Source organism: Myotis yumanensis, unplaced genomic scaffold, assembly GCF_028538775.1.
Source record: "Myotis yumanensis isolate MYYU_CA2020_CCGP unplaced genomic scaffold, mMyoYum1.0.hap1 SCAF_1, whole genome shotgun sequence".
In the NCBI taxonomy this organism is placed as follows: Eukaryota; Metazoa; Chordata; class Mammalia; order Chiroptera; family Vespertilionidae; genus Myotis; species Myotis yumanensis.
In genome coordinates, this window is record NW_027223752.1 from 47,993,453 (window position 1) to 48,015,496 (window position 22,044).

The 22,044-nt window shown below is 43.4% G+C and overlaps 2 protein-coding genes across 2 annotated transcripts in view; one reads left to right on the top strand and one right to left on the bottom strand.

Moving 5' to 3' along the window:
* Positions 1-20,392, top strand: part of PYGL (glycogen phosphorylase L) — a 40,671-nt gene extending 20,279 nt beyond the window's left edge. Inside the window, exons 5-20 of the mRNA XM_070419862.1 lie at positions 73-204; positions 3,642-3,753; positions 4,187-4,269; positions 9,034-9,177; positions 9,388-9,480; positions 10,410-10,556; positions 11,128-11,291; positions 11,750-11,864; positions 12,448-12,549; positions 12,672-12,819; positions 12,935-12,993; positions 13,101-13,242; positions 15,124-15,331; positions 16,421-16,555; positions 16,997-17,063; positions 20,038-20,392. Of these exons, the coding sequence (XP_070275963.1) occupies positions 73-204; positions 3,642-3,753; positions 4,187-4,269; positions 9,034-9,177; positions 9,388-9,480; positions 10,410-10,556; positions 11,128-11,291; positions 11,750-11,864; positions 12,448-12,549; positions 12,672-12,819; positions 12,935-12,993; positions 13,101-13,242; positions 15,124-15,331; positions 16,421-16,555; positions 16,997-17,063; positions 20,038-20,214 (2,028 nt within the window). The 3' untranslated portion in view covers positions 20,215-20,392. The remainder of the gene's footprint in view (positions 1-72; positions 205-3,641; positions 3,754-4,186; positions 4,270-9,033; positions 9,178-9,387; positions 9,481-10,409; positions 10,557-11,127; positions 11,292-11,749; positions 11,865-12,447; positions 12,550-12,671; positions 12,820-12,934; positions 12,994-13,100; positions 13,243-15,123; positions 15,332-16,420; positions 16,556-16,996; positions 17,064-20,037) is intronic.
* Positions 17,126-22,044, bottom strand: part of ABHD12B (abhydrolase domain containing 12B) — a 29,427-nt gene continuing 24,508 nt past the window's right edge. The window contains exons 11-13 of the mRNA XM_070419874.1: positions 21,715-21,793; positions 21,001-21,119; positions 17,126-20,881 (exon numbers count right to left, since the gene is read on the bottom strand). Of these exons, the coding sequence (XP_070275975.1) occupies positions 20,854-20,881; positions 21,001-21,119; positions 21,715-21,793 (226 nt within the window). The 3' untranslated portion in view covers positions 17,126-20,853. The remainder of the gene's footprint in view (positions 20,882-21,000; positions 21,120-21,714; positions 21,794-22,044) is intronic.

The window sequence follows — 22,044 nt, forward strand, 5'->3', positions numbered from 1 at the left end:
TTGATTCAGTTAAAGATGTTTTTCATTTGATCTGATGTAAAAAGTACATTCTAAGCCATATCCTTCTTGCAGGTAGAAGAGGCAGACGACTGGCTCCGGCATGGAAACCCCTGGGAGAAGGCGCGCCCTGAGTTCATGCTGCCTGTGCACTTCTACGGGAGAGTAGAGCACAGCAACTCGGGGATCAAGTGGATCGACACCCAGGTATGCAGTGCCCTCACAGTTAGTGTTCTGTGTAGTACAGCACGGGGAATATGTAGCATGGAGTATAACATGTATATGACATTCAGTATAGCATGTCGTACATTGAATAACAGATTATATTCTTTAAAAAAAATGTGTGGCTCCTCTTAGTGCAGCCCACTCATTTTGGAGACAAGGGAGCTGAGGCCAAGAGATAAGTGACATCCCAAGGTCATTTTGCAATCAGCTTTACCAGAGGCTAATCAATTCTGTAATCCCAGCATATTTAGCTCTCCAGTTGTATACACAGTGGTTGATACCAAGATGGAATACATTTCCATGTCCTTCTTCACCCCACCATGATATGTACCTTATTTACTTACAACTTCTCAGGGGTAAATATTTTCAAACTGAAGTAATAATTCGAAGAATTGCCAAATTTCCTATGCCTTGCGAAGTCAAAAATAATGCAAAATATTGCAAAATGTCCCCGGTTATTTTGTGCCAAATCACTCCTAAGAGAAAAATGCTGGTGGCAACCAAGTGCACTGACTGACTCATGGCCCCTGACTTGAGTGTCACCCTGTCACTGAACAGCTCAGGTTTCAGCACCCCCAGTGGAGGGTTGTGCCTTGCTTCTTCCTACTTCCTGATAAATAACCTTTATTAACCGCTGGACTGTCCAGTCATTGGAGATATTTAATACATATGGCCTCAGGCTGGAAAAAAATATATCACTGGTCATTCTTTAAAAGCTTAAACAATGGTAAAGATCAGGTAAATGTTCTTATATATCAAAATCAGGAGTGAAATTCAGTATTGTAATACAGACAGTCCTCGGGTTACATCGGACTCCACGTACATCGTTTTGTGGTTATGTTGCCATCTCCCATTTATTTATTTAAAAAAAAGTTCCGTCATTTTGACGTATGTACATATGTGCTTTATGTTTTTTATTATTTATTTACCACAAGTAAAGGTCAGGAATTGTTATCTTTCTTTTAAATTTTTTTTACTGTCTCACTTCATTACTGCTGTGTATGTGCTCCATGTGAGTGATGTAGGTGCTTATGTAGATGGGTTCCAACTTACCGCAAAAATCACATTACGTTGCACCGTAGGAACGGATCTCCGACATAACCCGAGGACCTACTATATTAATATTGTTGGTTGTGGATTATTCTCCAGGAATAAAGTCTTCATTTTGTCTTAGAAGCACCTAGACCCATTTTGCAGCTGACTTTTTAAACTGATGGTCTGCTCTACTAATTCATGTAGAGCTAGTCACAGTTCAGAAAAATAATACTTTTTTAAAAGGGTTTTCCTACCTAAACCTGAGTTTATTCAGCCTATGAAATAACAGATTAGAAGCTAAAAATAGGTCATAGTATGATGATACAGGGAATAAACTAATACTGTGATTTTTAAGATAGTTTCTTTTTTATATTTCGGTTAAACAGACAACAAGCTAAGTTGCAATTGGTTACAAATATGATCCAGAGAGCTGCAAACAAATCAATTGTTAATATATCCAAAGAATCCCTACATGTATTTGGTAGTAAACTAGCATGTGTTTGGTATAGATGTGGTGTCTAAAACTCCCAGTGACTTCTGATCTGTTTAAATATGTGCAGTTTTACACAATCAAACCTGGAACCACCTATTTGCACTGCAGGCCCCACTGTTGAGCCAACTTGTATTTACAAAGCAACTCTAGACATTTTCACAATACATCCAGAAATTTAATTAGGGAGAGTGGGTGTTCTGTGCCCACAAAGGCACGGTTATGGGGCAGATGTGGTATAAGGTGAGTGACCCACACAGTACAGAACTTTGGTATGCAAGCCATCACTGATCAGCCCCGATTGGAGCTGGAAGGGTCAGAGAGCATGAGGCAGACACGGAGCGCGCATGCTGTGTGCAGCTGCCAGTGAGCTGATCAGTTCACTCTTGTGTCAGCTCAGGTCCTCTGGGAAGCAGACCCAGCGAGAATTAGAAGTGCACGCGATATACTGGGGAAAGGCCCATGATAAGAGGAGCGGGAGCATGAGGAGGTGCGACACTTTACAAGAATAAAGGGGGAAGAAGGGGGTTTTCAGGAAGAGCCTCAGACAGCAGTGCAACTCTGAGCAAGTGGCCAGGCTGACGGGGCCTGAGGTTAAGGTAACTCCTGAGAGGAGTCCCAGCTCTCATTTGCCACAATGGTAGCATCCCAGAGAAAGCACGGCCTGCGTTGGCGCTCAGAGGTGGCAGCTCTACCTGAAGTTCTCCAAAGGGACATCTGAACCATGTACTTCCCCAGATGCCTCAGTTATGCCTCAAGGGTCAGAAAGACAAACCGTGTTTGAACCCAGACTCACCCCACTCTGTAAACAACTTTTCCTGATTGATCACAGCTGCCTTAAAGATCACCAGAGACCTTTATTGCCTAGTGAAGGATACTCAGAGAAGAGGGATTTATTACTTTGAGGTCAGGGTGTTCATGAAAGTGTGACTGAATGTGTATGATTGATTGATATAGGCTGTCATGCTTCATTCATTCATAATTCATCAGACTCAATTAAAGAGATTTGTGTTTGCATTTCAACCCTACCACTGACTGTGACCTTGAACAAGTCACTTCTCTCGCAGCCTCGTTCTCCTCAAGCCCAAACAAGTGGATTGCACCAAATGATCTATAGCATCCTCCCATTCAATCAATCTGCCATTCCTCTCCCTTAGAGCTTGACTCTGATAAGGCAGGGAATAGAAAGGAATCTTTTCCCAATAAATTTTAAATTCGCATGAAACACAGCTCATCTCTCTGTCCTTCTCTATTTCAATGACTGTCACAAAGATTGAGCTAGATTTTCCAAAGCTTACTTCTCAGACCCACCTCTGCTAATTAGAAGCTGCTTTGTCAGGTCACTAAAATAACTTCTTTGTGCAACTCAGAAAAAACTAACAAAGCATTTTAAACATCATATGTAACCTATCTTCATAAATTTCCTATTTCGCTGATTCTTACCATATGTGAAATCAGGCCATTGAATAACCTACACTAAACTTACCCTGATTATTGTTTTTGAATGGGTACAGAGTCACACTTGTCACTTTGTTTGCACGTCATAATTTATTCTTAGAGCAGTGGCTTGATCTGAAACATAAAAGATCTGTACTCAGATCAAGGCAAGGGACACCCAAGAGAAGTCAACATGGAAATGACACCGAGGACCATGGGTCTGGATGGTTCCAGCCTTCCAGATTGTTCCAATGGGAGGAGGATCCACAATGGCCCCTAATTACTGTCCCCACCCCTGGCCCAGCCCTAGGACCCGTGTCTTGGTTTAGGCCTCACACAATTTGAGTTAGTGATGGAGCCAGGAACAGAATTCCAGTTGCCATCTCCCAGCCCATTGTTCAAGCTACATCATCACAGTTGGGAAGCAGTGAGCAACTACTTCGGTTTAATCCCACAGGTGGTCCTGGCCCTGCCGTATGACACCCCAGTGCCTGGGTATATGAATAACACCGTCAACACCATGCGCCTCTGGTCTGCTCGGGCGCCCAACGACTTTAACCTCCAAGACTGTGAGTACAGCATGGGCTCTGTTCCTTTGTGTGTGTGCTTAATCTTTTTTATCTCAGAAGCAATTTAGTACTCTGTTCTAGAAAGATGGCACAAAGCAAGGATCTTGGGGTCTAGGACACAGTGGTTTCTTTTTGATGATTGCCAGTTAGAACCAAATTAAGCTTGAGAAAGAAAGCCTTGAGTTTCTGATCTGAATTTTTTCAGTGACTAAGCAGCCCTGTGGAGGAGCAGGCATGGAGGAGATTTTTTTTAAAGTCTGGCCTTCTTAGACTTTCATATGGATCACAGCGTAGAGGCTTATTGAAATCCTTTTGAATTTTTAGGAATTTTAGAAATCCCACATGATACACAGCAAACATCAGGTGAAGCCAAGGGCCTTTGATAATAGTGACTGGCTTGTCTACTTATTCATTTTACTATTGTTCCACCCAGTTAACGTTGGAGACTACATTCAGGCCGTGCTGGACCGAAATCTGGCCGAGAACATCTCCCGGGTCCTCTATCCCAATGATAATGTGAGTGATCGAGCTTGCTTTCTCGGGGGAAACAGAAGCAGCTTAATAAGGAAGCACCTGTTCAGTAGCCTTCGTAAAGGGCTTTAATATTGATTTTGCATCTTCAATGCAAAATAATCTCCATCTGAATTGTCTAGACTTCCCCTTCCCATCCAAGTCAGGAAAACAAATGTGTGCAGTATGTGAAGCCAGAATAGGTATTTTGCCCTTGATCAGTGACCCCATGACGGATTGGAAGTTCTGTACATGTATTTCAAAACAGACCTGGATATAAAAGATTAGTTGAAGCACTGCTTGCTTTCCAAACAGAAATTTCATCCACATCAGAGTCCCTGGAGGTTTCCTGCCTGGCCTCTTCCCCTAATGTCGGGGCTCTTCCGGCCCTCTGACCCCAGTGAAGTGGCGTCATGGACCTCGGAGCTGACCCAGGAGCAAACACTTGTTTATGCAATTTATTCATCTCTCTAAACTTTTTCCTAATTTTACATTAAGAACAGCTTAGCTAAAAAAACAAACAAGCAAGCAAACACTTGGAACTGGATCTTAGATGACTGCTATGGATTCTTATTTGGTTTAAATATACTTAGCCCTAACTTCTACATGGGTAAAATCATTTTCTTGAAGCTATAATGATTTTTATTTAAAAAATAATGATCTCAGAAGCAACCAAATTAGTACTCTGCTCAACAATGATGGCACAAAACTATTTGGGGACCAGGACATAAATGATCCTTACGGCCAGATGTCCACGTGGTGTTAAACCACATAAATGATCCTTAAGGCCAGATGTCCACTTGGTGTTAAACCACAGTCTCTAAGGAGGATTAAGTTTGCTGCAGCCTTTCAAGAACTTTATGGTGTATGTTATTTTTTTTCCTTTGGGAAAAACACTGTGACTTCTGTACATTTCAGAGAAATCTCCGATCCAAAAGCAAAAGGTTGTTCTAGTTCACGGTCAATTAAAGTAAGACTTGTTCTAAGCCTGGGGCTATCCTGATTGGTTCACTGGAAGGGACTTGACCTTCATCCTCCTGGTCTTCAGTAAGGACCAAACTTAACTTTATTTAGAAATAATCATCTACAGCAATTGACAGCATATACTAAGTATGAGGTGCAAAGTTGACTAAATTCATTGAGTAAAAGGCAGCTCTCCAGGTTATGCTTGTTTTAAGTACAAGTAATACATCATTTTTGTACTGTAATTACCAGAACAAAACTCATTCCTTCTCCCCAACTTGGCCATACCCTAGTCCAGACAAGATTCTTCCCAAGAATCTGTCCTCCCTCTGCAACAAGTTAGATATTTTTTTCTTGCTCAAAGCTTTGTAAAGGCTTCTGATCACCTAAGAGAAGTACAGAATCTTAGATGTGCTCTCTCAGGTTTTCATGAATACGGTCATGAGTTCTCTGACGCACCCTCCATGATCCTGCCCCAGCAGTGAGGTCTCAGATGATGTGCAGGACAGTTTGCCCTGCCTGTTCTTCTCACCTGAATGCCTTTCTCAGGCTGCCCCTTCCTGCAATGATTACTCTAGCCCCCTGTGCACATCTGACAAATCCAACTTATCTTTCTGGGCTCAGGTAAAAAATTACCTGAGTACCCAGGTTCCCAAAGTACTGTGTATATAATAAAATATAACATTAATTTTTTAATCATCACATTTTATTTAAAGCCTTGTTTACACAGCTCTCTCTTTCCCCACTAATTTGAACTTCTTGAAGTCAATGATTATGTTTAATCATTTTATTTCTAGGATATTAAAAATTCCCTAACTCAAGAAAGGTTTAAATTCATTTTGGATAGATTTATAATGCTTTTTTTTAAAAAAAGAAGAATTATTTCATTGTAATTTTTACCATGATACATGCCATTAGAAAATAAAATGTTAGCAATATAAAAGAGTACTAAAAATTTTTTTTTAAATTCCAAATTCCACCTATAAATTCTTATTGGTAATATCAATCCAGTTTCCTATTAATAACTTTTAATTTTTAATTTGGTTTTTAAATTTTTATCAAAGTTACACATGCACATAGTTTAAAGAGAAAAACATTCTGTGAGGCTTATATAAAAACATAGTCTTCCATTTCCCACTTCCCAGATGCAACTACATCCCTTGCTTCTAATTACTTTCCTGGATTCTTACCTCTGTATCCTATATAATAAAAGGCCAATATGCAAATCAACCGAAAGGCAGAATGACCGGTCGCTGTGATGCACACTGACCACGAGGGGGCAGATTCTCAATGCAGGAGCTGCCCCCTGGTGGTCAGTGCACTCACAGGGGGAGTGGCGCTCAGCCAGAAGCCCTGAGCTGGGCTCACAGCTGGTGATCACAGCGGTGGTGGTGGGAGCCTCTCCCACCTCCACGGCAGCGCTAAGGATGTCCGACTGATGGCTCCAGGACTGTGAGAGGGCGCAGGCTGGGCTGAGGGACCCTCCTGAGTGCACAAATTTCGTGCACTGGGCCTCTAGTTTCTAATAACAAGCTGTTTCTTCTTGGTTTGCCCATTTCACAATTGTGAAATTGAACATGAGAATATAGCTCACTCCCTCCCATACACTCCCACCTTACCACACACACACATATTTCCTACCCCTGTTCTCTCCACATAATTACATAGTAATTTTCACTGGCTCCTTAATCAGTGTTTAAATTATTATGACCATACAAAGGCTTCAGGATTCTGATCTATCTATGCCTATGTGTGTCATCATATAATGATTATTTTTTCTTTCCTTAAAATGTTTTTGTTTTTCTTGGAGTTAATAGTCATTGTTTGTTTGTTTGGGTTTCTGAGTACTTTTCCTTAATTTGTCCTTCACTGTCCCTCAGTTGCAGACATGTCCTCTGGATACATTCAGACTCAGGAGGCATTCTGTTAACTCGGTCTTTTTGAAAAGCCTCCTCTGGATCTCTCCTGGTTGACGGCTTCCCTGTCATCTCAGGGTCTTCTTTCCCTGTTATCCTGAGGCATCCTGTGCTCACTGAGTTTCTGGGGTCATTTGTGTTCATGTCTTTCTTTTTCTTTGTTTGTTTCTACCTTGTTTTGGTAGTACATATGCTCCAAGGGCTTCCTGGGAAAGGATGGATGTAAGGTCAAATTTTTTTGGACCTTGAATATTGGAGAGTGTCTTCTCCTGCCCTCACATCGATAGTTTGCCTGGATGTAGAACAGTCACAGTTTTTTGTTGATGTTGTCTTCTAGTTTTCGGTATTGCTGGGAAGTACAGTGCAATTCTGATTCTTTTTTCTTTTTTCTTTAATTTTGAAATGATAGTTGATGCAATTCTGGTTCCTGATCTTTTGTTTGAATCATGCTCTTTTTCCCTTTGAAGCTTGTAGTAGGGTAATACATATATTACCGTACTCCGCCTTCTCTCAACCTCTCCTTTCCTCAACCACCTACTTCCAACTGTACTAGATCTGGGGAGGGTTGCTTGGTGTGAGTCTGTTTTCACCCATGGAGCCTGGGTACCCTTTTAGTCTGGGAACACAGCAGTTCTCTGAGAAATGGTCTGGAACTATTGAACATCCTCAACTACTTCTGTAGTTTTCTTACCTTTTTTCTTCTATTTATCATTTCTTTGTCTTCTTGCTCCATTTTCTGGGTGATCACAACTCTCTTCCGATCCTTTTATTGTGGGTTTTTTTTTATTTTGACTATCATGTTTTAATTTCTGAGTAATCTTTTTTTTCTCTAGATATTTTCTTAAAGCATCTTAATCTTATTTCTTGTATACACTATCTTTTCTAATCTGAGGATATTGATAGTATTCTTATAATATTCCTTTTTCTAATCTGTGTCCTCTGAGTTGGCTTTTGCTTGTTTATTTTAACCTCTAGCATTCTTTTACAAAATTTTCTTAGATATCTAATGATTCTTAGTTGCCCATTAAAGTTTAAGGGAAGGGTACCCACAAGCTTTGGGGTAGCTCTGTACACTTGGGTGGGGTTGGTCTATTTGGGCTCCACTCTGTTGTCATCTGGTGGGGCCATTTCCTGGGGAGCACATCCTGTCAGTGTCTGTACTCCCTCTTGGCTGGTCAGATTCCCTAGAGAAGACTTTCCTGGTAGAACTAACATTGACTGCCTGTGTTCTGAAATTTGGTTGAGAGGAGAACACTGAGAGTCTCAACATTCAGTACATAAACTTTCCTTTGACCCCCTTCTTCGCATTTTTAGTAGGGGGTGGTACCCGCCTTCACCTATGCCTGCTGCCCGCCAGTCCAGAGACCCTGTTTGACCATCTCTACAGAAACACCAACAGCTTCTGCTTCGGTTGAGAAAGGAAACTGCTCAGCTGAGGGAACTGGGATGAGGTCTGAGGCTACTGCTTCTTAGACAGGCTCTCAACTAACCTTTTACCCCATTTCCACCCCTACTTCCTAAGGAGACCCAGTGCTGTCGTTTCCTGCACCTTTGGGGGTGTGGTGTATAAATCGAGCTGCTTTTTGGCTCTTTTCCAATACCCAGTCAGGATTCACCCATCCTAGGTCTACTGGCTGAGTTATCACTTACCCGTTTTCAGCTTCTAAAAAGTTGTTGCTGTTGTCTTCTCTCCCATTCCCGTCATTCTTTATCAGCAGCCTTTTAAACATTCTCTTACTGTCATTTCAATGGAGTTTCAGGAAAGAGCAAAGGCTAGTGCTTGGTGTCCCACCAGCCATCTTCCACCCGATGTCCAATGGGCTTTAGACACCAATCAAGGTTTGGCCACACCTAACACTGTGAGCCACTCACTCATCTCTCTGGCTTGAAGTTTTTTGAAGGGAAGGAGCTCAGATTGAAGCAGGAGTACTTTGTGGTGGCCGCTACCTTGCAAGATGTCATCCGACGCTTCAAAGCTTCCAAGTTTGGCTCTGAGGATCGTGCCGGAACTGCGTTTGATGCCTTTCCAGACCAGGCAAGTATTCAGTCCGTGAACCCAGCGGGGACAGCTGAGGGGACGAGTAACTCCTCTGTTTCAGTGCTAAATCAGTTGAGTAGGTAATGCATGCTAAAGCATTCCAGGGAAGGTTGGCATTTCATTTGACCTTTGCCCAGCAGGGATGAGGTCAAGGAAGCCAGACCTGGGCCATCCGTGGCCTTCACCTTGATGTCTTCCTCCACACAGGTTGCGATCCAGCTGAATGACACTCACCCCGCACTCGCCATCCCTGAGCTGATGAGGATTTTTGTGGATATTGAAAAATTACCCTGGTCCAAGGTCTGGATAATTTGGCTTCTTTTTCCTTCAATTAATCAAAATATCTGCGGTTGGGAGATTTTGCAAAAAGCTCCTTTTGTGATTTTTTTAAAATAAGTTATGGTTGCTGATGTCACTAGTTAGAGGTAAACCTCACTCTGGTGCTGACATTTCTCCATCTTTACTACTTCACAGGGAGTTAGACTAAGAAATGAACAAGTACATTCCTAATGGAACTTACCATTTTTGTGTCTAAAAGGGTTTTAGATTAAGCTCTCTAACCCCAGGATACAGCTCACTGAAAGTGTCCCGTTACTTTGGAAGTCAGTATTTTAAACATACTTTATACCGTCTCACAATATTACTTAAGTTTTTATTCTTCAAATGTTGTTTATTTAATAAATAAAGACAGCCCTAGCTGGTTTGGCTCCGTGGATAGAGCGATGGCCTGCGGACTGAAGGGTCCCAGGTTCCATTCTGGTCAAGGCCTGGGTTGCAGGCTCAATCCCCAGGAGGGGGTGTGCAGGAGGCAGTCGATTGATGATTCTCATCATTGATGTTTCTATCTCTCTCTCCCTCTCTCTTCCTCTCTGAAATCAATAAAAATACATATATTTTTTAATCAATGTTTTTAAAAATGAGTAAATAAAGACACAGTCAAATAGTAGAGAAGATTTATTAACAATGCGTCTTATGTTTTATCAGTCCATTTTAGAACTAGCTGCCCTTTGGTATCCCAAAAACATATTCCCACTCTCTGGACCATTCAGGAACCTAGTGGAATCAAAAGTGTGTACCTGTGTACAAGCAGATGGAATTGTCCTCTTGCAAATGAACTGCCCTGTTATAAATGGGCGGGGATTGAGGAAATGTTTGCTGTGTGAAGGGGTGTGACAGGCAGGGCAGCCTTCCTTGCAGAGGAAAGCCGCTCAGCCCTCCCTTTCCCGCAGGCGTGGGAGATCACCCGGAAGACCTTCGCATACACCAACCACACCGTGCTCCCAGAAGCCCTGGAGCGCTGGCCTGTAGAGCTGGTGGAGAAGCTGCTTCCTCGACACTTGCAAATCATTTATGAGATAAATCAGAAGCATTTAGATGTAAGTCGTTTTGAGAGTGTCATGACAATGAGATCTTGAGAGGTTTGGGGTGGCTACGGTGTACGGTGTTCCCTCTTTCCAAACTTCAAACCTAAAGATTGAAAGACCAATGATTGATGTCTTTCAATCATTGATACATCAAAAGTATCCAAGCCCTAGCTGGTTTTGCTCAGTGGATAGAGGGTTGGCCTGTGACTGAAGGGTCCCAGGTTCGATTCTGGTCAAGGGCACATGCCCAGGCTGTGGGCTGGATCCCCAGTGAGGGGTGTGCAGGAGGCGGCCAATCAATGATTCTCTCTCATCATTGATGTTTCTATCTCTCTCTCCCTCTCCCTTCCTCTCTGAAATATATATATTTTAAGTATCCAAGTCTGAGTGGGACTCTGTTAAAGACATCTTCTTGAAAGTACTAAAATACAGGGATGGCATCTCCCGAAGGCCAACCAGCCCCTTTCCGTGGGAGTGAGGTTTTATATTCACTCCATCAAAAATTTTGGTTGGAAAGTGAACATTATCCCAACGTTGCTTTAAACCTGAGTGACCAGTGAAGCCTTTCTCTTCCTTTGGCTAGAAAATCGCAGCCTTGTTTCCTAAAGATGTTGACCGTCTGAGAAGGATGTCTCTGATCGAAGAGGAAGGAGGCAAGAGGATCAACATGGCCCACCTCTGCATTGTGGGCTCCCATGCTGTGAATGGCGTGGCTAAAATCCACTCAGACATCGTGAAGACCCAAGTGTGAGCTTCCAGCCCCAGGGCGGTGGGTCTGACGCTGCTCCGTGAATGGAACAGTGCGAGCAAACTCAGTGTTGCTTTGGAGAGGAGGAACGACCCCAACAAAATGTTTAAAAGTATTTTTTTTTTTCTTGAGAAAAGGCCCTTCCTCTATGAACCATCCTAATTCTAGATATAGGAGACCAAAACTAAAATTATTCTGTTGAAAAGTCTGGTTAAATGTTGGTGCCAGAAAATCATACGGAGGTGATTAGATTTGGAATTTTCCTTGTAACTATTTTGAATCCCAAGTGGATTTCTATTTAGAATGACACCTGTAGATGCTCTTAGCTCCTCCCTCCACCTTTATTTAATCTTTCCAAGCCAACACTTGACTCTTTGAATATAACTCTGAACTTCATCCTGCATGCAGGAACCTGCTGTTCCAGCCAGACTCAGTGGTGTGTCTCTTCTGTCTCCAGATTCAAGGACTTCAGTGAGCTAGAACCAGACAAGTTTCAGAATAAAACCAATGGGATCACTCCAAGGCGCTGGCTCTTACTCTGCAACCCGGGGCTTGCAGAGTTAATTGCAGAGGTAACTGGGAAGTGCTGAGAGGGAGAGGGAGAGAGGGAGGGAGATCCGACTGGAATGCAAGAGGCATGAGTGCACTTACAATTTGCAAATGCAATCTGTAGCAGGGCCTGCTTCATCAGCACGTGGCCTGTGCAGTCCCATGAGGCTCTGTGCTTGACTTAATCCTCTGCTGCAGTCACCTTGAAAGTCTTAATTTTGATCAAGGGTCCCTACCAATTCTGTACCTGGTCCTGGCTAACAGTATTCATATGACACACAGATGGAAGTTGGTAACTCTATTTAGTAAAAGAGGATAACAAAGGTCATATAAATAACTAGTGGAACCTGCGTCCTTTGCCAGCCTCTTTAGGTAGATTTCCTGTTTTTAACACAATACCCCTGAGAGTACATTTAAGATACCTGCAAAGTGTCCTTCCCACACAGCCGTTCTAGCCTCTTCTCTGAGTGAAGCCATTCTGCGCCTTGTGTGGTAGGCGAGCTGTCCCGTGGTAGCTGAGTGAGCACGCACCACAGGGACAGAAGCTGCTCATTTGGGCCCGATTGCCATCCCTGATTAAAGCCACCTCTTCCTTTAAACTGAAAGAAAATCGGGGAAGACTACGTGAAAGACCTGAGCCAGCTGACGAAGCTGCACGGCTTCCTGGGGGACGACGTCTTCCTCCGAGAAATTTCCAATGTGAAGCAGGTGAGACTCGGGGCGGGTTCTTGCCCGGCACGTGCTTTGAGGGTTTATGCTCCAGTTTTTAAAGAGGGACCACCCGATGCTGCCCCATCAAAAGGACTCCTGCCCGTGCACTGTCTCAACAGGAGAACAAGCTGAAGTTTTCTCAGTTCCTGGAGAAGGAGTACAAAGTGAAGATCAACCCAGCCTCCATGTTTGACGTGCACGTGAAGAGGATCCACGAGTACAAGCGGCAGCTCCTGAACTGCCTGCACGTGATCACCATGTACAACCGTGAGTCGGCCCTGTAGCCACCAGTGCCCCGGGGGCGGAAGCAGCACCCCGTGCAGGCCTCGCCACTCCGGCCATCACCCATCCCGTGCTCCATCCGCTTCTCCATCTTTTTCAGGCATTAAGAAAGACCCTAAGAAGTTGTTCGTGCCCAGAACAGTTATAATTGGTGGCAAAGTAAGTTGATTTTGTTCACGGGGGATGTGGGGGCGCTAATCTCTTGCCGTTTCTCCACTTTGTTTCGTGGCTGCATTCTGTCAGTGTGTTCCACATTCTTCCCCAAGGCTGCGCCGGGATACCACATGGCCAAAATGATCATAAAGCTCATCACTTCCGTGGCAGATGTGGTGAACAATGACCCCATGGTTGGGAACAAGTTGAAAGTCATCTTCTTGGAGAACTACAGAGTGTCTCTGGCTGAAAAAGGTAGTGCCCTCATTGCAAACCATGTGAGGCCAGGGCAAATGCTAGGAAGAGATGACAAGATATGGAAAAGTGGGGCAGCTGAGCTCAGGGAGCCAGGAGCTGGGGATAGAAGGTGTCACCGGGCAGAGTAAGAGCCTAAGCTAAGAGCTTTTAAGATGACCCAACTGACAATGAGTTTGCTGTCCCCAGAGTCAATATCACAGTGTACATTTCACAGTATGGCGGTATACATTTGCAAGTGCATTTTCCTCCCAGCTACTTAGAGCTGGGGGGTAGAGGAAGCAGCCCTGAGGTTTGGTAAAGTGCAGGCTGTGCTCTACAAAAGAAAGAGAAGATCTTCAGTTCCCAGCCCCAGTTTTGCAATAGGATACCAACTCCCCAGCCCCCAGATAATCCTCTGGTCACTTCGTTTGTTCATGTGGCAACAGGGAATGAGGACAGACGTCAGGCTGCCAGAGCACGAGGCTTAGCTGTGCCTCAGATGGGCCCTCCGAGATCAAGCGTTGAGTTTCCATGTGGGGACAATCAGACTGGCTAGAAGCCAACATCCCTTTCTCTACCACTGGGACCTTTGCTATTTGCATCACATACAAAGCACCATCCACATTCAAATGCCAACTGTGTATTGACCTGTTTCCTGCATTGAAAAGGGATCTTTCTCTTTTTGAGGTGTTTGTGGGTCCTCTGCTGTTACTGTTTAAGAACTGTCTGCACGAAGGAAAAGGAGCCAGGTTCCTAGGGATGCAAATGAACATAGACCTAACCCACAAATAAGCTCTGAAACTAAAGCAGAGAGTCAGTCCCCACCTTTGTAGAGAAGCGGGCAGGAGGACTGCAGGCTGCACTAATTTGTGTAAATCAGGCTGAAAGCTCAGAGGCTTGGTGTCTGGCCCTAGACCAGGGGTGGGCAAACTTTTTGACTCGAGGGCCACAATGGGTTCTTAAACTGGACAGGAGGGCCGGAACAAAAGCATGGATGGAGTGTTTGTGTGAACTAATATAAATTCAAAGTAAACATCATTACATAAAAGGGTACGGTCTTTTTTTTTTTTTTTTTAGTTTTATTCATTTCAAACGGGCCGGATCCGGCCCGCGGGCCATAGTTTGCCCACGGCTGCCCTAGACAACACCTCAGTTGCATGTGGCTCATTTCCTTGCAGTGAAAGTGGAAGAAGGCTGAGGAGAAGTGGAAGGAATACAAACAATCCTGTTTCCTCCAATTGCAAAAGAAGGGTCAGGAGAGACTCTGAATTTTAAGGATCTAGAAAGAGAAGTTCCAATATATTAAAATTGTAAAGAAGATGAAATAAAAATAAAACCATGACAAAATTTGGAAGGGAAAAGAGAAATGGGTCAACTTTCATAGCAGAGAGTCAATAGATGCTGTTTGAAGTTTATATAGACCAAGAAAGAGTAGGATAAGCATATAGTTATTTAGCACTGTGGCCATAACCACCAAGATAGCACATCAAAAATGGACAAAAGTGGCCCAGCTGGCGACTTTTGCATCCCTATGAACCAGGAGGTTACAGTTTGATTCCCGTTCAGGGCATATGCCCGGATTGCGGGCTCTGTCCCCAGTGTGGGGCGTGCAGGAGACAGCCGATCAATGATTCTTTCTCATCATTGATGTTTCTGTCTCTCTCCCTCTCCCTTCCTCTCTGAAATCAATAAAAGGGGTGGGGGGGGGGGGGGGAGGACAAAAGTGGTTGCCAGAGCCCTGGGGAAGAGTGAGACCTGTCCTTCACCATTTGAATGTTTATCTTGATGACATGCACTACTTTAGTGATCAAAGCAGGCCAGCTACATAAATTCTTAGATGAACTAGAAGCAGATCTAGAGTCAGAATCACTCACTTTAACATGCCTGTCTTGCTTGCAGTCATCCCAGCCACAGATCTGTCGGAGCAGATTTCCACCGCAGGCACTGAAGCCTCAGGGACAGGCAATATGAAGTTCATGCTGAATGGGGCCCTGACCATCGGGACCATGGATGGGGCCAACGTGGAAATGGCAGAGGAAGCCGGGGAAGAGAACCTGTTCATCTTTGGCATGAGAATAGATGATGTGGCTGCTTTGGACAAGAAAGGGTGAGAGAACAGCTCTCCCACGAGGGTGCCTGCCCACCCAGGTATCCCACTCAGGCTGAGTCACAGGAAATGTGGCAGCAGACATCTCCCAAGAGTCAGAGGAGCCTCCTGGCCATGGATTAGTCTAATGCAGTGGTTCTCAACCTTAGTTGCAGATTAGAATCACCTGGGAATCTTTTTAAAATCCTGATTTCTGGGCCTCATCATTAGTAACAAAGAAACAGAATTTCCGGAGGATGGGGCCCAGAAATCAGGATTTTAAAAAGATTCCCAGGTGATTCTAATGTGCAGCCAAGGTTGAGAACCACTGGTCTAATGAAATCCAGCAAGTTAAAGTTAAAGGAGCTTGGGCCCAGGTGCATGGGGTTGTTGCTCTTCAGTATCAGCCATTGCAGAGCGGGCCTGATGTGCTGGTCACTTCTCTGCATCCTGTGATTTTTAACTTGATCAAAAGATGAACCAGTTTTTGCCTATGATTTAAGATTGCAACTTTAAGATTACAAACAGATGGACTAAAATGGAGGAGAGGATAGGAAAGGGTGTACAGAAGCACCCAGGAATAGTTTCTCTTAGAATATGGACAGATTTATTAACCAGGTTTATTAACCTAGATAAAAAAATAAAAAGTGCTGCCCAAAGAAACAACAGGGATCACAACATTTGGGGGTTGTCGGGTATACTTCCTGACCCTGGGAAGTAAACTTTAACTCAGTAGCAACAAATCTGGGGATCTGTGGGTCCAAAAGCAGCTGGTTAACTTAACATAATGCTTGTTTAGAGCCATAAAGTCTGCTTTGAAATGAATCTTATTGTCTTCTAGACTAGACTATTGCTCTGGGACTAGAATTTTTTTAAAATCTACTGTCAATGTCTTCATTTACAAGGAACTAATCAACTTTAAGTGTGGAGGGGGGAGGGAGAAATGTCAGAATCTAGTCAAATATTATTGATACCCATATTGAACTTTATAATGACTTCTATAAAATTTAGTATTTCTGAATGCATTTTTCACAGCTTATGTGGTGTCTAGTGTATTGCTAATCACAAACACTAACAGAACTTTCTTCTTACCTCACCCCCATCCCACAGATACAACGCAAAAGAATATTACGAGGCACTTCCAGAGCTGAAGCTGGCCATTGATCAAATTGACAATGGCTTCTATTCTCCCAAGCAGCCTGACCTCTTCAAAGATGTAATCAACATGCTATTTTATCATGACAGGTGAGTTCCCCCAAGAAGGTGGTGTTATTTCAGCCGTGACAAGGGAGCAAGAACATCATAAACCAACTACAACCCAACTATGTAGATTAGCATAGATCTGTGATCTGACAAGCTAACCTACAGGCTTGGAAAGAAAAATTAAAGATTCTCCACTGGCAATGCTAGGAAGCTTTAAGGATAAGACCTGCAAATCTGGTGTTCTTTTTCTCCTTCCACTGGTGGACACAGCTTTCAGATGCATCTGTATGATGACATTCTTCCCTGTGGGGAGGACCGTAGAAAGGTTGAGGGCTGTGCAAAGTTCTTGTGAATGGAAATGTGAGTTTGGTAAAGCAGCCATGAAACAAAAGAGAATTTTAAATGGAATCTTAACACATCTATTAATGAAGCTTTTTGTTGTTTTGATTTTTCCTCCCAATCACACAAAAAACAACAACACAGGTTTAAAGTGTTTGCAGACTATGAAGCGTATGTCAAGTGTCAAGAAAAAGTCAGCCAGCTGTACATGGTGAGTACACAGCTGAGACGTATCAAGTAAACCAGCTTACTATGGTTAATTTAAAATTCTGTTTCTTTTTATTAAGTCTAAATAACAGGGTCCCACTGACGAATCAAAAAAGGGAAGTGAGACAACTGTCTAGGTTGTTCAGATCAAAACTCGACTTTTCCCACATTTAGGCAGAGGTGAACTCGACATTTCCATAGCAGTTGTAAATGTTTTAATGTCCAAGTAAAAAAATCACAAATTATTTGCTATTTATTGAGCACCCACCATGTAGCAGGCATGTCCTGGAAAGTAAAGGTATCAAGCCAAATTGAATACTCGTTTTACCCACTCACTGTTCAACAGAGAGGCATGGGGGCCTTCCTGTGGCAGGCACTGTGCTGGGCACGGGCAAAGTCACCTTCTTCTTACCACACCCTTCTAGGAGCCTGTTCAGTGCACTTCAGAATCACCAGGGCAGCTTGTTAAAGTACAGATGCCAGTCTCCCTGGGAGAGAGTCTGACCCTGTAGTGGGTGGGATCACCAACAGTATTTGGAAAACCTGCTTAAATGATTCTAATGCTGAGCTTTAGTTTATTGGGATAAAGACTGACCCCCTTTTTCTTTTAAAATTGAAAAGAAATTGAAGGTTTTATGTTTGATTTTTTTTTTAAGAAAGGAAAGGAACAAGAAAGACTGTACTTAAAAAAATAAAAGGCAGGTGGGAGGAGGAGAAAGGAAGAAAAGGAAAGGCCAGAGCCATGCACATCTTTATCAAGCAGCCCAGCCCTCTGGGTTCATTAGTAGACACAAGGAAAGGTTCATCATCTGCAGACACCACAGAAGAACAGATACCGAAAGAGGCTGGCTCTCTGACAAGACTCCAGGATGGGTCTCTTGGGGTCAATGTCCTTGAGCCTTCTGGTGGCCCTTGCCCCCTTAGTCTTTATTGTTGCCCTCCAACTTGGAAACCATTGTGCAGCAGACGAGTGAAGAGCCATAAAATCACCACCTCCTGCCTTTGTATTCATCAGTAACTACTTCCAACAGAAACATATTTCACTAACATTTCTTTCCATTCCTTTCCCAAAGCAGGTAACAGGGTGGTTCCTACAGTCATCCCGGGTATCCCACTGGGTTTTAAAGTCGGCTCATTCAAGGCTCATGCTGCTGCACAGCCCTTAGCTTCTGGTAGAGTCCTATCCAGTCCCCCAAAAGTGTACAGACCAGAGTAAATTCCAGTTCATGGCCATAAGCAACAAGGGGCAGTACTTGAGTTAAGCTTAGTGGCCTACTCCCTGCTTCCTGAACACTGGAGAGAGCAGCCTCAAAGACAGAGAAAGGAAAATGGCCACCTCTCCCTCTTTCCTCTTGATTGCAACCCATGCTTATCTGTAGAAAGGCTGCAGGGGGAAGAAATAAAAATAACACAGAACAAGAAAGGAAAATCTGGCCAAGGGCAAGCACAAACATGAATGTCAATCTTGCACAATGGGCCTCTTCTGTTAAAATGATGGCCCTCATCCAAAGGATGCTCATCTAGAAGGCAAGTATTTGGGTCAGTCTTTCTTGTTCATTAGTGCAAATTGCATTTTTTACTCTTAACAATAATTGTATTGTTGAGGCTTAATGACGAGACTTCCCATCCATCTGAGTTTGTTTTCTAAGCCTCAACAATACAAAGAAAGTGAAGAGATGAGGCTTTTATTCTTTTATTTTAGTAAGTTTCCAGAGTCTGAACAAACTAATTTCAGACTCTTTTCTGCAGTACCTTAAGGAATGATGGTAATTTTAGATTTTTTAATGCTTATAATGCATTGCTATTGGTTTTAAATAATGTTCTGGTCATTTACAAAGAACTCTTAGAGTTCTTTATAAAATTATGAGGTTATTAAATAAATAGTTTCTTATATTCTTACTAGAGGCCTAGTGCACGAAATTCGTGCACAGAGCAGGGGGTCCCTCAGCCCAACCTGCACCCTCTCCAATCCAGGAGCCCTCAGGAGATGTCCTATTGATGGCTTGGGCCCACTCCCCGTGGTTCTCTGCTCTCTGCGGGGCCTGCCTGCTCCACACCACAGCGATGGGCAAGCAGGCCCTGCTGGGTGCTGCCTGGTCACCGTGGCGACGGCCAAGCAGGCCCTGCTGGCCGCAGACACCCCAGAGGCGGCAGAGCAGCAAAGTTTGATCCTCTACCGGAGTGGGCGGGTCCCACCTCTCCGCTTGGTCCCCACAACCCCTGGCCGGGCCGACAGGCCCAAACACTCCAGCGGTGGGGCTGAGGGGACTGGGTGCCGCCATCTTGTGGCTATGGGCACCACCATCTTTGTGACGGAGTAATGGTTAATTTGCATATTACTCTTTTATTAGATAGAATTGGTATAAAAAGTATGAGATTTGAATGTTACATATTTTATTAAGGCTAAAACCTTAATTAATAATGTTTTGAAACCCAACGGGATTCAGTATAAACCTACTGGGACATCTACCTTCAGAAAAAAACAAGAAAAGTAGGTCAGTAAAGTCTCTCAGTGGATTGTTAGCATTCTAGCATAGTGTTTTCCAAACTTTGTGAGCCATAGGTTAAAATCTCTTGACTTGGTTTCTAGCAGATAGTGAATATTAGTGTCCCTTCCTTTCATCTGTAGTTTAAAGGAAGGTATCTTCATTTGAAACAAAGCATGAAAAATATGATTTCCATGCCAAAACATCGTAACTATAGCAAAAATTATCAATTAGGAAATTTATATCCCCGGTTTCCCTGGAAGTGAAAAATACATATTTTTCGTTCTTAAGAGAAATATATACTCTAAACAGGAGAAGAGCTCAGTCTGCTCTATTTAGCTCTCAACTGTGAAACATATGTATTTATAATTCACTACAATTTACTCCTATCGTTTTCTCCATGAAATGTGCTTCGATATGCTTGCCTGATGTTTGTCCTAAAGCTCGATGGGCAGTGAGGCCCCGGGCCTCATATATCTGTGTTGTTTACAGAATCCAAAGGCCTGGAACGCGATGGTACTCAAAAATATAGCTGCCTCGGGGAAATTCTCCAGTGACCGCACAATTAAGGAATATGCCAAGGACATCTGGAACATGGAGCCTTCAGATATAAAGATTTCCCTATCCAATGAATCTAGCAATGGGGTGTACAAAGCCAGTGGAAAGTAAGTTGTAAAATGTCTCTAGAAAAAAAATAGTTTCTTATTGGACTTGAACCTTTTTGCAACATTCTTTGATTTTGTTTTGTTTTGTTAGCTAACAATCCAGTTAAGTATCTCTGGGGATTGGGCGGGGAAAGTGTATAACTGTATTTGAGCTAAAAATAAAGTATGAATTTCCAGAGCTACCTGAGTCTCACAAGGTATTATTTTATAACAAATTGAGTAGCATGCTAGGACCTGCCCGTAGAAAAAAATGCGTGGAACGTTTTAATGCCATTTAAATGAACTAAAACACAAATTATTTAACTACATTGGAGCACTTTTCTTACACTGCTATCTAAGTCCAAACCAAAGACTACACCTGATTCACAAATAGCCCAGGGTGTGTGGCAACTGCACATTTTTATATGGGATCCAGTTTTTACCAAATTCTGATTCTCCGCAGAGATGTCTCAACATGTTCCATGAACTAAATGAGAGCATCCCATACCACTCAACACCCATGCTTTGTAGCTGGCAAGTGACTTGCAGACATGCCAATGACTTAGCTCATCCAAGCATCCCGGTACAGTTTTACACAAACAATACACATCACAGGTGGTGTTTGGACCAAGTCTTCACTGGAGGTTTCTGCTGCTCTCAGACCTCATGCCCACTGCTGGCTCAGGAAATCTCTGCAGAAAAAGGACCTAGATCAGATCACACGCTTTCCCCACCTAGAGGTCCACGTAAGCCAGATCAGCCCTAATTGCCTTTAAGGGAAGAAAATCACATTTAGCAAAGCTACTCTTACCTCACAGTTTTTAACAGTGTGGGGCTTCTACAAAGCAGGTTGTGTTGGAAGCCAGGAGGAAAGATCACCATCTTGACCCTGTCTTTGTTCCTGTATGCATTGTGTGCAATTTCATAGAGCTGCAAGGGCACAGAAAGACAGAGACTCAAAGGCTGACCATCAGAGCTGTTGTTTTTCTAGGCTGATGGTCTTACAGCGGTACAGAAGCAGCCAGCGTGAGGAGTTAGTCCCATTAGGTCAGAGACATGGAGCCTCTACACATTCCCAACTGGCTGCCTCTACAGCTAAAGGACTGAAAGCTGCATGACTAACAGGGAATGCTGACAGGACATCCTTCCACTGTCCATACCTCCCTGCAAGGGGACAAGGGATTGTGATGGACGCACTTTGTTTGGTTAAAAGAAAAGAAACTGCCTCCCCATTTTTAGAGCCACTACAGGAAAGATACAGCAGTTCCTACAGTATCCTGGGTCCCCACAACACTTCCCGGTTCACTGACCCCCAAATGAGGAGCCAGGGTCCACCACAAATGCTCCTTGGAGCTGGTTAGCATGGATGCTTACTGTATACACCAGGCAGCATGGCTATTTAGGGGTGTAGGGAATCCCTTAGAATGTCAGAGACCCTCCTTTGGGCTCTCATCAAAGTTTGACTGGAAGAGAAGATGGTGAAATAAGAACAGTCTGTCTCAGTCGGGACCCCTTCATGGTTTACCTGTTTTCCATTCTCCAAAGGCACAGTTCTGTCATCCTCGCCGTGAAGGATGAGGAGGGGGGAAGACAGGAATTTTACACTAGGAACAGGTAGAAGAAAAGCATTCAGTTCAAGAATTAACGCTGGGATTTCTCCTCCTCCAAGTTAAAGCTTTACCAAAACATGAGGTTTGCCCAAAATACAAGAACTCTCTTTCCTTCCCTCCCAGGCATAACAGCTTCATATATAACAAACTCCACACAGTAACTTATTTTTCTTCTGGGTAATACTCTCTTTTCTCCTATGCACTCATGTAGTTTAATTAGGTATCTAATTAATTTAATCTACTTC